At 38.9% G+C, this 15,068-nt stretch overlaps 1 protein-coding gene across 1 annotated transcript in view; it reads right to left on the bottom strand.

Moving 5' to 3' along the window:
- The window catches only part of spon1b (spondin 1b), a 135,337-nt gene that overhangs the window by 4,838 nt on the left and 115,431 nt on the right, over positions 1–15,068 (bottom strand). Inside the window, exons 12-14 of the mRNA XM_087844096.1 lie at positions 5,533–5,703; positions 2,671–2,838; positions 1,761–1,919 (exon numbers count right to left, since the gene is read on the bottom strand). Of these exons, the coding sequence (XP_087700222.1) occupies positions 1,761–1,919; positions 2,671–2,838; positions 5,533–5,703 (498 nt within the window). The remainder of the gene's footprint in view (positions 1–1,760; positions 1,920–2,670; positions 2,839–5,532; positions 5,704–15,068) is intronic.

Below are 15,068 nucleotides of genomic sequence, written 5' to 3'. Positions count from 1 at the left end.
GTGAAGTCCGAAGTCTTTATATTAACGGCCATCAGTCAAACAATATTGTTTGCTCTGGGTCTAAACAGAGCGCGTTGTGTGTGACGTCTTCTTTTGCGCATGCCACCGCTTTGAGTGTTCACACTAGAGCGCGTTTGCTGTCGCATTTTATTCGTAGTGTGAACGAGCAGACAAAAAAATCGGATTTGATCAAAAAAATCGGAATTGAGCATTAAGACCTGCAGTGTGAATGTAGCCTATGTCACACTATAGTGCTACTAGTCACATGTGGCATGTGGTCAATTTAGGGGAATGGGCTGAATTCATTTCATGCAAAGTTGCTACATCTTAAACACGACGAAACGGTTTATGGTTAATTTCTAACCCCGTACGTGACTAATTTATCATACAAAAAAACTTTGCTGTGCTCAAAGGCAAGTGATTACTATTGTCAATTCTCTCCCTGCTCTGCAAGTTTCAGCTCTTAAGCAATGACATATGACTCCACATAGTCCCCAAGTCTGAGAAAAAGTGATGGGGGCATGTTAAATAATTACTGAAATACACTGTGGGCAAGGAGAATAAATCTTACTCTTTGGCTATGAAGATGGGAATGACTCTGCGCTGTGTGTGATTTATGTCTAGTAAGTGTGGCAGCGCCACTGTTTTAGTCCTGGAGGAAATCACTGACACCCTGATTAACTACCCTCTTCTATAGTCAAACAAGAAAAGAAAAGAAAAAAACACTTTTAACACCTTTCTTAGTAATATCATTAAAGCCTGACCAAAATGTGACTTTTGAGGTTGATACCTCAGGGGGTAGGTTTTGTTTGAGCATTAGGAGGGGCACAGATGAAGTCCAGGGTCCTATCTGAGGACATATGGAGGATGAGACTCTTATTTCCTGCATTATTAGGAATCTTTGCAGAAAGGACACCATTATTACATATCAGCTGAAGTTGTAGTTGAAATGAAAACACAAAAAAATCAGGAATCAGTTCACAGTTTATCGTATTGGGATCTCTTTTGCCTTAACTCCTTCTGGCATAGATTCGGTGAGCTCATCAGAACATCCAGTCTCCTATTGTCCACTTTTGGTGAGTCTGTGCAAAATAGCCTCAGTTTGTTAATATTAGCTGATAGGTGTGGCATTCGATGTGGTCTTTTTTAGCCTATTTGCTTTAAAGTTCAATGTGCTGCGAGTTTAGAGATGCTCTTCTGCATCCCACGGTTGTAACAAGTGGCTATTTTGAATTACTGTTGCCTTCCTATCAGCTTAAATCACCCTCGCCTTTCTCTTCCGACCTCTGGCATCAACAAGGCATTTTCTCACAGAGAAATGCTGCTCATCGGATATTTGGATCTCTTTTTTTCACTATTATTTGCAAACCGTACAGATAGTTACGTGGGAAAAACCTGGTAGATCAGCAGTTTCTGAAATATAAAGTCACTTAAAGCAATGTTAGTCGCCGTTTTAATGGTCAGTTTGAATTTCAGCAGGTTATCTTGACCACCTCCAAATTTCCAAATGCATTGAGCTGGTGTGATCAGATATTAGCATTAATAGGTAACTAGTTACTATGTTAATATATTCTGGCTTTCTGTATTACTTTCAAATATTTAGTCTCCACTTTTCTCATGTAATCCTGTTCAGTTAATGCAAACAGGGATCGTTTAATCTTCAGCGCTCTTTTGTGTTTGGCTGGTTTTAGATGTGAGAGTGTGAGCTGTACCCGGTATCTACCTAAGAAGAAGAAGAACAACAACAAAAGAGCACTTACGACACTCAGGCAGCATGCACTTCTCTGTCTGCTCCAGCTCTTCAGTGCACTCTGCAGGATCAGACTTCAGCATCCTCTGCCGTGTTCGGATCCCCCGTCCACATGTGACACTACACTCACTCCACTCCGACCAAGGCGACAGCATGCAGGGGATGGTATCTGGTTTAAGTGATACGCACACGTAATTATAGCATTTGTTCATTCATTACAGTCAGCTAAAATAAAATGCAAATGAAGTGCTAATATTAGGGATGCACCGATACCGATACTGGTATCGGGTATCGGGGCCGATACCGATACTGGTATCGGGTATCGGGGCCGATACCGATACTGGTAGGCCACTAGGGGGCCAATCTAAAAACAAATAAATATTTATTATTTATTTTATAATTTTTTATATTTTATTATTTATATAATAATAATTATTTTGTTTGTTTACAATATGGACACTCTGCAATAATTTAAAAGTTTATTTTATTCGCAAACCTAATTTGTATTTATTTTATTCCAAACAGAAGTGTTTATTTATTATTCTGAAAGCTCGAGACAGTGCCAATAGTTCAGTGATATTTTGTAAAATTACAATGTGGAGACTCTGCAATAATTTAACAGAAGTGCTTATTTTTCACTTGAAATTTTTTTGTGGTCATTTTTATTAAGATTGTATTTTTTATCGGCAGGGAATATAATAAAACCTGTGTTCCAATTAATTGTATTTGTGTGTGTGTGTGTGTGTGTGTGTGTGGTAGAAGTATCGGGTTTTGTACTCTGTATCGGCAAGTACTCAGATCCAAGTATCGGATCTGAGTATCGGTTTGAAAAAATTGGTATCGTTGCATCCCTAACTAATATACCAACAAATGCTCATGCAAAAAAACAACATATGACAAAACGGCAACTGTTGACTCACGGCATTCTGGCATCATGCATTTCTCCACTTCAGCTACCTCGGTCTTACACATGGATCCATCTATAGGGGGCATCTTTACCATACGCTCCCTTGTTCTCATGCCCATCCCGCAGGTGACGCTGCAGGGGTCCCACTCCCCCCACTCAGTCACCACGCAGCTGCTGGGTGCTGTTGCAAGAACAGAATACAAAAACCATCCCCATCCATCAGTTTCAGCTCAAAATTGAACATTTACGGCAAAAATGTATCGTTAGTTCACTTTCAGTTAATATATGTTAGTATTTTAAGCACAGCGGAATAACTACTGTGCAAATTTGACCGACCGATCAATAATAGAGGACAAGTAGGAGAAAAAACAGTCCTTTTGCCTTTAAAAAACCTAAAAAAAGCCATCACTGTGATGTAAATACGATGGTTTCTACTCTGTATTTATATAAAGAGCTTATAGATCTGCCTCTCCTTCAGTTTCCACTTAATTCTGACCATTAATAAGAAAAACTCCTTTAATATGCAAAAGTACTCAAGAGATAAAACAGACTACTCTCCAAATCTCCAAATACAGAGCACATGTTTTATACAAGACAGATAACCTTCACCATCATTCACTTAGTGAATACCAGGAACAAAGGTAGAAGTCGGACGACCTTGAATAGCCATACCTGCTCCGCGTGTCTCTCATGAATTCAATAAAAACATCACAAACAAAGATGATCACAAATAGTGCAATATCGACTCCTATCAAACTACAAAGAAGCAACAGACACTACGGCAATGAAGCCACTGGCATGGGCAGTGTAACAAGACTCAGGCACAAAAGGCATCCAAGTGGGTCAATTAGCTCATAACCTCTGTTGCTATTACTGTTTATCAAGTTACACACTCTTCAGCCACACTACAGGGGGAATTATAAAAAGCTTCCTCTGTCTGTTGATCTCAGAGATCTGAGCCAGTCAGACTCCTTCTCGACTCCAAAACACATCATTTTTACTTTTTACTACTTCTAAAATAGGGCTGGGTATCGTCACTGATTTCTAGAATCGATTCAATTCCGATTCACAAGGTCCCGAATCGATTCGATCCACGATTCGATTTAATTCGATTCGATTCGATTTGAATCTGGGAAATTTTGACAGTCAGAAATATTATAATTCAGATCAGTACATTCACAGCAGATGCCTTTGTGTCAAAGTAGCTGAGGATAAAACACAGAAAAACATGAAGGTGATTTTCCTGGCCTGGGATTTTATAAAAATATTCTGCAGTACATCAAAAACGAAAGAAAACCATTAATCAACACATGAACATTACCTCTGAAGTTACAGCGGTTTTATTAGAGACACGGCTAAGCGTTTTGCATTTTGCATAATTTTAAAAAGTTTCAATTTGTTCAGTATTGAACGGCAGAAATTAGGTTTTCTTTTCGGAAGTATATAAAACGGGAAAAAAAAAACGTCGACCGACAGCGCTGTAAACAACGGTAGACTTGTGCATAACAAGCAAGCGAATAATGCAGAAAACATTATTACAGAGAGAGAGAGAGCTGTGCATCGTGGTCGAAGCAAAACAGTAAAAGTCAGAGTGAATACATGACGATGTTTATGTGAAGCGTAGTTTGGATCTTCTTTTGCTGCTGGTTCAGTCAATATTGTTTCGAGAGACATCAAACTAACAGCTTTAGAATCAGCGCATAAAGGGCGTGAACACAAAGCGCGACCCGCCGACAGATCAGAATCAGCGAGCTGTCGGCTTTCAGCCCCGACCGTGAGAAAGGCGACATCTCACTGATTCTGATCCGCGGGTTGCGCTGTGTGTTTACGTCTTTGTGCAGAATCCGTGTTCCTGCTCTCATTTACTGTCTTAGCTGTTTGGTGGTTGTTGAAATTTTGTGAGATTTCACCAGAGATTCTGGCATTTCGGGCAAAATAAATTTATATTAAAAAATCGATTCAGGATTTTAATGAATCGATTTTACGTTATCCAAGCCAGAATCGATTTTAATCGATAAATCGATTATAAAAACCCACCCCTATTCTAAAACCTGTTTTTATGTAAAAATGTAAGTGACTTTACTTATGTTATTATAGTTGTAACCCAAAGTGAGAGTTGGAGAACATTTCTTGGTGTATAAAGTAGGTGTAATGCAACCACTGACATCCCCCAGGTGATCTGGAGGTGTTGGTGAGGAGAGGGAGTCTGGCATCTCTGCTTAGAACGCTGCCCCATGACCTAGTCCTGGATTTGCAGTAGATAATGGATGGATAGATGGACAGATGGATGTTTGCAGAAAGTGCACTGCATTAAGAGAAGTCCAGTCCCCCCCCCGCTCTGTTTCAAAATGGATTTCAGAAATGGCTGCCTGAATGCCCTCAGAGAAAAATCACATATATCCTGCCCAACAGATACGATCTGGCAACCTTATATCGGCTCTATAGGAACAACTTCCTTATCAGCTACACACATTTTCTGGCACCAGTGCATGTTAATGCTAACATCCAGATAAAATAGCTGAAGTAACTTCGCTGCTTCTTTCATGTTTTTATTAGGAGCATAAATACACGTGTTCTAAACTATGTTACGGCCATGAAATACACCTTGTTCACCAATTAACTGTGCATGATTTATTTCATTTATGCCATTATTTTTTCACTTTGTTCTTTTATGCTTCTTTGACAACCTTTTTTCTTTTTTTGGTTGGACTATTTTGCATATTAAACACGGTGAAATTAGATGCTCTAATTTAAAGACGACAGGCTACATTAAACTCTATGCGGAAAAGAAACGGAGCAGCTGGCTCAAATTAAAGGCATTGTTAATTTGGTCGGTTGGGTCAATCTGTTCGTACGGGAGAAAAAATAGACTCACAGCATTCATCGTTGACAACACACTTCTCTGTCTCCTCGGTGTTGAGCTGGCAGAGCGAGCCGTCCTCGGGATACTGTTTGACATATCGCTCTCGAGACCTCATCCCCATCCCGCAGGACACGCTGCAGGCCGACCAGCTGATCCACTCTGACATCATGCACGTCGAGGGCTCTGTCCAGCAGGAAGAGAAAGCAGACGACCACCAACTTGTTTTTATTACTGAGTAAACACCTGCATTTGTCATTTGTGCGCAGTGTATGCAGTATAAAAGTAACACTCTGGAAGTCTGCTTCCACAAGACGTCATAAAACATACACTGTCGCCAAAATACTTTTCCTTGTGAACATTCCTAGTTTCAGAAACAAAGAGACATGGAGAGGTTAAAGGTCAGATTGTTGGAAATCATTTTTTTTAATTTTAAAGAGTCCTTATTTAAATCTGCTGACTTACAAGTGGCAGCCATGAAAACAAAAAGCCACCATGCTGCCCTGTGTCTGTATGTCAGTGAGGTAGGTGATATCAGCCGCTGCAAAGCACAGCTGGTTACTGGAATGAGATCAACGGAGCCTAAAAGCTAAATTATCTGTATATTAACACTAAAACAATAATAAACAGCTCACCTAACCCACCTCTGGGAAAATGGAAAAACCTATTGATTGAAAACTTACAAACATACATGGAAATACTGTATATAAGGCAAAAACCAGAGTTTGTATAATTCTAATAAGTTTAGTCAGTATCTGATATGAGTGCCTTTATTCTTTGTCACAGCCTGAATTCTCTTAGACAAGCTTTGTGTAATTTCCTTGTAAGTTCAGGAATAGCTCTCCGGGCTTCTTAAGGGACCTTCCAAAGCTATTAATTGTGTATTTATTCATGATCAAATAAAATAAAAACATAAAAACACAGGTAGAACTAAAAGTGGCCTGAATAGTTTTACTCTGATTCAAAAGCCCAAACATGCTATCAGATTCAGTTTTTGTTTGTATTGGATTTATGAAAGTGAATTCAAAGCCAGTGTTGAATTTCAGCTCTTTACTTATTAAATGTACCACAAACATGACATTGATGTAATGCTGTGTAATAATATAATAATAATAATGACACCAGACACCAAATAATCATACAGTAAGTAACCCACTGCAGAGCAGTCACATGTGGCAAAAGATTTTAATTTACACCTTTTATGTTCAGACTAGTATATATGGATTCTTGCAGCTCCTTATAGATTTTCAGTGGCAGAAAATTGCCCCAAAGTGGCTCTTTTGAAGGTTACCAACCAATGCTGACTCTACAGTGGCCTTAGGATTACTGGACAATATCCTCATACCATTTTTTGCAAATTTATCAGACAGTAGCTGGTGGGTTGACCATCCTCTTCTACGTTTAGAATCAATGGAGGGTGCCTGACGTCATGTCGCACTGAGCGGACTATTGAGATTAGTCTGAATAAGGAACACCCTGCATGTATACGCTGTAGTGAGCCAATAGGACGAGCGGGATCATCAATAAGACATGAATCTTAGTGACATGCACATATAACTGAACACAAACACAATGGACAACATACACACAATAATAACATGGACTGAACCACCACTCAAAAACACTTTATATAGCCTCTGTAGACATTATCCACATACTTCACTTACCTTAACTCCACTACAGTAAATGCTGTATGGACAATCATTCTGTATAATACAATAATTATAATTCTACAACTGTTTAAAACTGTTTATAACTTGCATAGTTCATATTTCTGTATAGTTTTCATAATTATATCCTGTTCATAGCTTGTACATACTTATACTTATAGCATATTCATAACCTACCTTCATACCGTGTACATTGTAACATACACATAATAGACCCATATTTTGTACCCTCATACATATAACAGACCCATTTCTGTAATATATCTATATTATGGCTAAAGAACTTTCTGGATGGATGCAAACTGCATTTTGTCGCCTGTACTTGTGACATGTGCAATGACAATAAAGTTGAATTCTATTCTATTCTATTCTATTCTATTCTATAACTTCAGAACCTTCCAGATTCAGAGCACAAATGAATAAGTCTTAAAAACAAAACTGTTGATTTTACAGAATATTACAATCACAGCTTTTATATGCTGCATATTACTATTTTTTAATAAGTCTAACTTTTAATATACTTACCTTATTTATATGGAAGTGCTGTTTTTAGCTCCTAAATTTTAAGCAAATCACTGCATTTCATTTTTTTAGAAGATGCTTTTGAAATGTCAGCTTCTTTAGATGTTTTACATTTTATCCTAAAAGATTTAAACCAACCATTGTGGAAAAAAGACTCAAAAATTCCCAACATTTCCATGCAAAGAAAAGTAATTTCAGCAGGAAACGTGTTTTATTGTCCCACCTGTGCCTTCTGCAGAAGCAGCCTTTCCGCTGCTAAAACCCAGTATTGGAATGGCACCTTCAGATCTTCAGTCTAGCACTCTCCCAAGTGAGCTATTTCAGCTTCACTATCTCAGTCAAGAGGTCCTCAACAAAAAGAATCCATACAGGAGCACTTGAGTTACAGGATTCTCTCTCGACACACCAAACCAGAATCCCCCCACAGCTGCTTAGGTTTCAGCCTGTTCAGTCATCTCAGAGTTGAAAGTGCCACTTTTAAAAAAGCCCTTCCTCGGACACTGCCTTAACTCTCTTTTAATAAGGCGAGTTGCCTGAGGGACAGTCTTATTCACAGCAGGGGCCTTCAGGGAGCGGAAGTCAATATGTATGACCTCACTGTGTATCAGCTGAAAAGTGAACTGCAGCTTCTCGAACTTAACAAGGTTCCACTCTGGTATATTTTATCACTATTAGCCAGAATGGTGCTTCGGGATCTCCCTGTTCTTCACTTACAGAGAGACGCTGTATGAGCCATCTTGTTCCAACACCTCTACTGAGAATAGCGACTAAGACAGTGAATCAAAAGTGACAAAAGGGAGTCGGATTCAAAGAGATCGTTTTGTAAGATTTTTTTTAAAAGAACGAATAAACTTCAAGCAACTTAGCATGGGTTTTTCTTTTTTTCTTCTTCATCTTTTTGGAAATGTATAAGCCTCCCGCCAAACTGAGAATAGTGTTACTTATCAGAGGTGGCCTAATAAAGCCGAGCTAAGTGAATCATTAATAGATACAGGTATTTGAAGCTTGGATGAGGCCTCTAGAGAGACAAAATATTTCCCAGGAATATTAATCACCCTTGGAGGCGGCCTCTATCCAGCCCCAGCATGAACCCTGCAATTATCCATCTCCCACTGCACACTAACGGAGCGCTAAATGAAAACAAAGGAGAGGCGCTCAGGAACAAAAAGCTATCCATGTTGCTGGCTGGTAATCAATAAGAGGAGTAGTGAGGGGTGGAAGTGTGTGCATGTGTGTGTTAGAGGCTTGTTGAGCCTTGAACAGCTGGAGCTTCACTAGTTTGAGGCCTTGTAGACATCCTGGGAGCAAAAGAAGAGCGAGGAGGTGGGCGGGGAGCAGACAGGCGCTGACTTTACTGCCTCTCAGTATTTGTTCCAAACTGACAACTTCGCTGAAAAAAAGCAAAAGCAAACTTTGGAAGTTTTCTGCTCGTTTGTGTGCTTGCTGTCATTTTTTTTAAGCAAAGGTCCATCAACTCTGACTGAAATCAGACAAAAAAGTTTCTCATTTGGCAAGAAGAAAGAGAAAGTGAGAGCTGACCTGAACTGTCAGCTTAGTAAATATGTTTGTGTGTGTGGGCCCTCACTTTGTGTCAGACTGATAATTGGCTTCCCGCACATACACAATCCTCCACTTGCTCTTATTAGCTTCAACATAAGATTGAAAGCACGGTGCTTTGATTTCTTTTAGAGATAAACAAAATCAAATCCTGATTTAAGTATCCTGGATGCAGCAGGCCATCTGGCACCAAGACCTGATCCACATAATCTTTTATATTTGAGTGAAGTAATTAGGGTATCCAATTACCAGTGTTTACTCTGTGTGATTAGGGATTTCCTGTATTTTGTCACATATTCCCTTGATGAAACTATATAAACATATCTTCACATATGCGTGGCCTTTTTCTCAAATGGAGCTTTCATAGTAGCTGGAGATTCACTTTTTAATGACAAAGGTGCCACCTGTTTCCTTTCATAAGCGCACAGTAATCCCTCATAACAATAACCTAAACTGTCACAATGGAATTTAGGTAGAAAAGAATTTCACCGGGCTGTGAAATATAACCAAGGGAATGAAATTCAATTGGTTTAAGCCACAATGAACCACCCAGAGTCACTGAGTGCGTTTTGTTTTTGGAATAAGATAAATAGCGAAGCTTTAATCTGCTTATTTCGAGGGTTCACTGATTGCCTCTCTTGTTGATCCGATTTAATGTCTCAAACTCTAAAAGGATTAGAACACAGGAAATGCAAACTTTTTTTAATGTAATATTACAAAATTGTGTTTTGATTCATTTAGTACACTTTGTGACTGTGACATTCCACATTCCACATTATTGTTTGTGTATTATTATATTTTTAACTTTGTCGCTATTAAGTTTAGGTTTGTCTTCCACTTGAAACAAGCTGAACATTCCAGTGATGAGACTGAGAGCCAAAGGAGTCAATGTCGTAGCTGTGAAATGATGACTCAGCTTAATGCAAGGAGAAAAAGCAATGAGCCCAGGTGGTGTTGTGTCCAGGTTTCCTGTAGTGAGGTCTCTGCCCTCTCTTCAGGGGAACACAGATGCATTTCACCTGTGTTTTTTAGGTCAGGACACCTTTACAGAATACAAAAACGTCCTGCTAAAGCTAAACTTTGAATAGTGTGAGGAGCTTTTTTAACAGACTGGATTTGAAATTGCGAAGAGAAGAGACTCATTCGTTTGTTGAAGCATTTTTAAAAATGGTTGTTGTCATGTTAGTTATACATTCAGTCACTCACATTACAATTTCTATTCCATCGGACATGAGATTTATTTTTGCGAACCAGCCACTAGAGACCAACTTATCTGGCACTACCATTTTAAGGGGGCACTGATGTGTAGCCATGCCAACATACCGGTTTTGCTAAGGTTTGATGATGTGGAGCAGAGTGAGGTAAAAAACAGTTCAGCACTCCTCAGCTTTCCTCTGGATGCAGAAGACAAGTGAGTGTTGGCTGCTTTGATTATTGTTGTCGTAGAGCACAGGTTGAAAATGCTTAACAATTTAACGTCAATGAACACAACTCTGGTTATACAACCTGTGTAAAATGTCAAGAAAACACCTGCTAACTGTTTAACCACAGTTAGCAACAGTTCATTCTTTTCTGATACAGGATTCTAGCTTGTGTCTTCTTTGTCGTAGTTTTCGTTCTTGCTGAAATACACACAGACATCCATGTAAATGATGTCTGGATGGGAGCATATCCTCTAAAACCTGTATATACTTCTCAGCACTGATTGGCAGCTTGACCATCTGCAACAGCACAATGTGGATGTGCATAAAGCAAAGAAGAAACCGCCTCTCTGAGATGCTCTTTTTACACCCAGTCATGTTACTGACCTGTTGCCAGTTAAGCTAATGAGTTGCTTTTCAGTACCACTTACATTTTTATTTACATTGTTTCCGTATCCCAACTTTGGAGACACGTTGCGGTCATAAAATTCAAAATAAACCAATATATTTTATGACATAAGTAAATGTGTCCGTTTAAATATTTGTTCTTTTGGGAGTACAGTTTGGACTTTAATCGTTGAATTCTTTATAGTTACTTTTTACACAGTGTTCTAACATTTTTGGAATTTTAGTGATTAATCAGAGTTCAAAAATTACACTTTAGTATCTTTAATAAATTTTAATAATTTTAACCACTGAATGAAATTTCAAAATTGTGGTTAACCTGAAATCTCTATTCAAACTTTTGGACCCAAGTAAGTCGCAAACTAAATACCATTTGGCCTTATAAATACACTTTTACATGCTGGGGATCCTAACACCTGACAAATTTACATTTATTTATTATTACAGATCGTAATTTATGTTGATAACTTGGTTAAAAGATGCTTAAAGGATTTGTGAATGTGTTCACTGCAGTAGTACATTTAGTTGAAGATCAGATTGAAACTGAGATTTGAGCCGATTTATGTCACTCAAGGAATTAACAGCAACTTTTAGTTTATTTTACACTAGGGGGCAGTAGGGAGACACAAACAATGCTGATTTGGCTTGCGGCAAACTTACTAGTCATAATAACGTACCTTTTTGAAATGAAACAAGGGTCGAGAATATAACAATAAACACAAAAATAAACAGACATTATATAACAGAAATGATTTTTCATTTTTTAAATCTTTTGTTTCTGTTGTACTGGCTTAAAGGAGCAATAACAAGATCATACTGGAAGCCAGAAGTCCAAAACTCTAAAAGCACATGATTTTTAAGAGGGAGTTCATTTAGTTGTGTTGCACAGATACTTAAACAGTCCTCCAGTTGTTCTTATTAGCTTTAACAGAACAATTTAAGCTTGTTTTGACATGTGCTGCATGTGTTTGGAAAGAATATAGAAATGTAATTATTCTGCTGTCACAACATGTGGGCAGACATGTCCATAACAGATGGACGATGTTTAATTAAAATGCCTAATTTACTGTATAAGAAGGTATTTAATTAAAAGTAATGGTGTCACAGTTTAAAGACATTAAAGAAATCTAAATTAGTGCCACTCAAGAGTTGCGCTTAACTTTTACAGTAGGAGAAAACAAATAAATGAAATAAATGTCTATTTTCCACACTGTGGAGGACATCTTTTTTTATACTTCTGAATTTGTATTTTAGATAATTTTTATAATATTATTTGTAGAATTGTAGAATCAGGGCTCTTTAGTAGGTAAAAATCTTCTCTTTTGGCCGTCCTCAGAAGGAATTCAAAAGCAGTTATTTTGAATCTAATAAGGAAAATGAAAAATGATCTGCATTTGCATTTTGTCAGGGTGCATAACTGATTCTTATATAGCGCTTTTTTACTCTCCCGGAGTGCACAAAGTGCCACATTCACCCAATCACACAAGTACTGTCTCTAAACTGAGTGCTTTTCCAACAACATTCACACTCCGATGGATGCATCGGAGAGCAACTTGGGGTTAGTATCCTGCCCAAGGATACCTGACATGCAGACTGGAGGAGCCAGGGATCGAACCACCAACCTTCCGATCAGTATTTGACCTGCTGCCGAGCTACAGTCACCCGATATTTACTGAAATAAATCTGGCTGAGAAATCTTAATCTCTTCTAAAGCCTCCATTATTAATGCAGACAAAACTTAAATGAACTCCTGCCCAGTACACTCACTGCAATCTACTGTTGGGGTCTAGAAGAACTTCACGTTCGACCTCTACAAGAATATATACGGAGGGGGAAATAATTATTTGATCCCACTTACAAAGAAATAAATAGTCTCCAAATTTTAATATTTCATTTGAATGGAGAGAGACAGAATATCAACCAAAAATCAAGAACAAACATATAAAAGTTATAAATTGATTTGCATGTCATAACGTGAAATGTGTGTTTGATCCCCTACAACAGCGGTCTCCAACCTTTTTTGCGCCACGGACCGGTTTATGCCCGACAATATTTTCACGGACCGGCCTTTAAGGTGTCGCGGATAAATACAACAAAATAAAACTAGTACCGGTACCGAAAAAAAGAAGATTTATTCATAACACACGTGAAAAGACCCAGGAAAACAGAGTTAACGATAAAAACGATAACAAAATAACCCTGAAAACCATACATTTCACACCTGAGCCTCAACTTTCGCAGCCCGGTACCAAACGACTCACAGACCGGTACCGGTCCAAGGCCCGGGGGGTGGGGACCGCTGCCCTACAACACAGCCAAGATTCAGGCTCCAATTTAGAGTCTCAATCCACTGCGTATAAAGCACACCTCTCCACTATCATGAGCAAGACCAAAGAGCTGTCGAAAGATGTCAGGGACAAGATTGTAGAGGCCGGGCTGGGCGACAAGACCATCAGCAAGAAGCTTTCGGAGAAGGTGACAACAGTATCACTACCCCACTCTTCCACAAGTGGGGTCAAAAATGACCCCAAGCAGTTCCTATGGAATCTTCTATGAAACTTTCATTCTTAGCAACTCTGACTGTCCCACTTACACTTCTGATGGATCAAGAATTAATTTTTACACAGTAACATACATGACTTATAGTCAGGGCTGCACATAAGTGGTCCGCAGGTGCGCATTGGCTGTCAAAATAAAAGTATTCCCGGAAATTCAGAGAATACGTGTCTCTTTTGTGGTGGAGGAACACCAAAGTAATTGCTTACGGAGCTTGCTTCTTCAACATCTTTAAGAGTTCTGAACAAATGTCTGTCCTCCTCCAGAACATCTAATGTACACAAACGAGCGTCCCAACTTCTTATCTGGTATGCGTCTTTTATTTTGACAGCAAATGTGCACCTGCGGACCATTTATGTGCAGCCCTGTTTATAGTTTCCTGTGCATTTCAAACATTGTCCTTTCTGATTTTTTATTTTAATATTTAAAGTAACATGGCTTCTATGAGGCCAGCTGTGGACCTTGCCCTACAAATGATCCAGGACGGATGGGATGAAGAGCCAATCGGAGGCACTGACATCTCAGATATAGAGGACCCAGACTATTGCCCCCCCCCCACACACACTGAACAAGGCCAGTCAGATACAGAGGAGTCCTCTGAAGAGGAAATAAATATTTAGTCTAACAGAATGAGCCCATCTTACTGCTCTAGCCACAATATTCTGAATTAGTCGGCCAGGGCTTGCACCTGGGTCTAGTACTGTCTCCCCAATAGATGCATGGAAGATGTTCATGTCTGATAATATAATAGAAGAGGTGCTGACATGTACAAACATGGAGGCACAAAGAGTAGCCACAGACAGGGGAAAAGAGTGGAAAAATGTAATCAAACAAAAGCTCCTGGCCTTCATTTGATTGATCATTCTTGCAGAAAGTGAGAAGAACTGGGATGTACCAGTCGGTGTGTTTTTTGGGAGTCCTCTGCATAACCCATTGTTCAAGGCCACTATGTCAATTCAAATATTTAAAGATATTCGCAGTTTCTTGCACTTTGATGACAAGAGGACCAGAGCCTATGGACTGAAAACAAACCACGTGGCAGCTTTCCGCTACATATGGGGCCTGTGCATGCTCAGTGATTGTGTTACAGTGGATGAACAAATTGTGCCTTTCAGAGGGAAGACCCAGCTTCTGCAGTATATGCAGAGCAAGCATACAAAAGTGATACAAGTGATATAAAAACTGCATTTTCGTAAAATTAATGAAAAATAAATAAAAATGCAAAGGGCCTCATGTCACAATCATGTTTTATGAGGAATACCTCAAATATGAAAATATTACAACTCTTTATTTTAAAGATTTTGAAGAATAACAACTGAGTTTATAGCAAAATGCATTGTTTCTATTTGGGGTCATTTTTGACTCGTGCATCCAAGGGTTAAAACTTTTACATAATCCATTCTGGGCCATAGAATGAAGC

This window comes from Neolamprologus brichardi, chromosome 7 (genome assembly GCF_056152115.1).
Source record: "Neolamprologus brichardi isolate AB-2024 chromosome 7, ASM5615211v1, whole genome shotgun sequence".
In the NCBI taxonomy this organism is placed as follows: domain Eukaryota; kingdom Metazoa; phylum Chordata; class Actinopteri; order Cichliformes; family Cichlidae; genus Neolamprologus; species Neolamprologus brichardi.
The sequence above is the reverse complement of the archived record's forward strand: the minus strand, read 5'-3'. Positions and strand labels throughout refer to the sequence as shown.